The sequence below is a fragment of the Micromesistius poutassou genome (genome assembly GCF_964030765.1).
Source record: "Micromesistius poutassou genome assembly, chromosome: 22".
NCBI classification, from domain to species: Eukaryota; Metazoa; Chordata; class Actinopteri; order Gadiformes; family Gadidae; genus Micromesistius; species Micromesistius poutassou.
Genome location: NC_140292.1, coordinates 1,949,573 through 1,952,801, shown reverse-complemented (window position 1 = coordinate 1,952,801; position 3,229 = coordinate 1,949,573). Strand labels below are relative to the sequence as shown.

Genomic DNA, 3,229 nt, shown 5'->3' with positions numbered 1-3,229 from the left:
GTACTCCGGTACTCTGGTACTCCGGTACTCTGGTACTCCGGACTCCGGTACGGAGGGTTTGTTGCAGTGGTTGTTGTTTGGGTTCCCTCCATGGTTCTGATCTGCTTCTCTCTCTCTCCTCCTCTATCCGTCTTGTTCTCTCTGTCTCCTTCCCTCCTTCTCCTCCCCCTCTGCTGATCTCTCCTCCTTCCTGTCTTTACATCTCTCCCTTCATCTCTCTCCTCCGCCCTCCCCTTCCGTCTCCCCCCAGGACCTCCGTCAGTACCTCTCCACCCTGGCGGAGCGCTGTGCGTCGGAGCAGACGGACTCCGATCTCCCCACCGTGGTCGTCCTGGACAACCTGCACCACATCGGCTCCCTCAGCGACATCTTCAATGGCTTCCTCAACTGCAAGTACCACAAATGGTAAATACCTTCTCCTCTCCTCTCCTCTCCTCTCCTCTCCTCTCCCCTCCCCTCCTCTCCTTTCCTCTCCTCTCCTCTCCTCTCCTCTCCTCTCCTCTCCTCTCCGCATCTCCTCTCCTCCAATGGATCAATACAGACCACACGTTAATGGAACAAATATAATCTGACCAGATTGGTGCAGCTCCAAAGTAAAAGCGCCCCAGTGTGTAAGGTTGTGTGTTCTGTCCCCTGTGTAAGGTTGTGTGTTCCGTCCCCTGTGTAAGGTTGTGTGTTCCGTCCCCTGCTGCCAGTGTGTAAGGTTATGTCTTCTGTCCCGGCAGCCCCTATGTGATCGGAACCATGAACCAGGGCATGTCCTGCTCTCCTAACCTGGGTCTGCACCACAACTTCAGGTCAGTTGAAGTTGTCTTCTTGTCTTCTAAATCTTCAGAGACGCTGTTCAGAAGATGGTCGCTGAGAGGGATGGGCTTGTAAAGCCTGAGGTTGATTCATCTAGTCTGTCTGGCGCGGGTGATGGCTCACCCCACGCTGGGACCTTCTTGGTTTGACACACAACCTTATTTACAATGTGGAGCCCTTTCATTCCACATGGGTTTGGTTCGAACCCCACTGCTGTGGTGGAGGATGGAACGATGATTCAGCAGCAGCAGGAGAAATCCTTTTCCTGAGTTTAAACTGAAACTCTGTTTGGATTAGTTAATTAAACATTAACAGAATAAATAGGCTGTATAACGGCTGCGCAAACCACGGAAAACAGAAGTCTCTGATTATTAATATGTGAGTTTGATGCACCAGGCAGTAGAACTAAGATGATTTCATTCATCAAATTAAATTAGAATTAATTATATTCTTATTAGTCTGATAGCTGGTGAGACGTAGGCTGGCTGTCACTGAGAATTTGTTGTGTAGAGAGACCTCCTCGACCGGGACTGGAGAATACATGATGAGGAACGCTGCCTGTAACATCTCTCTCTCTCTCTCTCTCTCTCCCCCACTCCCTCCCCCTCTCAGGTGGGTGCTGTGTGCTAACCACACTGAGCCGGTGAAGGGCTTCCTGGGCCGCTTCCTGCGGCGGAAGCTGATCGAGACGGAGATCTCCAGGAACACGAGGAGCACGGAGCTCATCAAGGTGGTCGACTGGCTGCCCCGCGTCTGGCAGCACCTCAATGGCTTCCTGGAGGCCCACAGCTCCTCCGACATCACCATAGGTACCTCCCCTCCCCCTTCTCCTCCTCCTCCCCCTCCTCCTCTCCTCATCTCCTCCCCCTCCTGCTCCTCCCCTCCCTCTCACCTCATCTCTCCCCTCCCTCTCCTCCCTCCCCCCCCTCTCCTCCTCCTCCCTCCTCCTCATCTCCTCCTCCTCCTCCCCCTCCCCCTCTCCTCCTCCCCCTCTCCTCCTCCTGCCTCCCCCTCCTCCTCCTCCTCCCCCTCCCCCTCTCCTCCTCCTCCCTCCCTCTCTCCCTAGAGGTCTGGGTCCTTGGGCCTTCAGGACCCCTAGGGGGTCCAGGTGAAGGGATGAGGGTCTGGTTGTGTTGTGGTCGGATCCGGAACCTGGTCTTTGTCCCCCAGGTCCCCGTCTGCTGCTGTCCTGCCCCATGGACGTGGCGGGCTCGCGGCTGTGGTTCACCGACCTGTGGAACTACTCCCTGGTGCCCTACCTCCTGGAGGCCGTCCGCGAGGGGCTGCAGGTGGGTGACAGGTCAAAGGTCAACGGACCCAACAGGGTCTCCTTAGTGTGTTTCACTCCCAGACCGAATGCTCTGGTTTAGAAACCCTAATAGTGCCCCACTGTGTACTGCCTAACCCCTACCTGCCCCTTCAGTCACCTTGGATAAATCTAACAAATGAAACAACCTCTGACCTTCTGGATGACCTTTGACCCCTGGCCTCTCTCTCCAGCTGTACGGGAAGCGGGCGGCCTGGGAGGACCCCTCCAAGTGGGCCAACGAGACCTACCCCTGGAGCCCCGCCCCCCAGCCCCACGACAGCCAATCACTGCTGCTGCAGCTGCGGCCGGAGGACGTGGGCTACGACGGCTTCGGCGGCTCCAAGGACGGCTCCTCCCCCTCCTCCTCCTCCAAGCCCGTCTCCCAGAGCGACACCGAGGGCGACCCGCTGGTGAGGGGGCCGTCACCGTGACCATGTTAGCGGGACCGCTACAACCGGGAACACTGTTACCGTGACCATGGTTACCGGGACCACTGTTACCATGACCACTGTTACCGGGACCGCTGTTACCATGACCACTGTTACCGGGGCCACTGTTACCGGGACCACTGTTACCGTGACCGCTGTTACTGATACTGGTTTCCATAGATACTGGTTTCCATAGATACTGGTTTCCATAGATATGAGAGATAAGAAAGACCTTGAGGTGGAGAGGGAGGGGGACAGTTCACTAAAAGATGTGTGTGTGTGTGTGTGTGTGTGTGTGTGTGTGTGTGTGTGTGTGTGTGTATTGTGTTTCTAGATGAGCATGTTGCTACGACTACAGGAGGCGGCCAACTACTCCACTCAGAGCTGCGACAGCGACAGTGCCAGTCACCATGACGACCAGCTGGACTCCTCACTGGAGTCAGCGCTATGAGGCCGGCGGGAATACCAGGAAGTTCGGAATCTCAGAGCCAAATCCGAAACGCTGACAGATTCCGGAACATTCTGCCAGACCGGGTTCTGAAGTGGACACACAGAGTCCTACTATCACCCCTGACATTACCTTCAAGTTTATTATAGTATAATGACAACCACACACACACACTCCTCAGAGTTACCTTAAAGTTTATTATAGTATAATAACAACTACACACACACACACTCCCTCAGA

At 55.3% G+C, this 3,229-nt stretch overlaps 1 protein-coding gene across 1 annotated transcript in view; it reads left to right on the top strand.

Moving 5' to 3' along the window:
• LOC311367647 (neuron navigator 3-like) overlaps positions 1-3,229 on the top strand; it is a 59,947-nt gene extending 56,718 nt beyond the window's left edge. The window contains 6 exon segments of the mRNA XM_084486460.1: positions 251-405; positions 726-797; positions 1,417-1,613; positions 1,975-2,093; positions 2,305-2,523; positions 2,876-3,229. Coding sequence (XP_084342586.1) covers positions 251-405; positions 726-797; positions 1,417-1,613; positions 1,975-2,093; positions 2,305-2,523; positions 2,876-2,992 — 879 coding nt within the window. The 3' untranslated portion in view covers positions 2,993-3,229.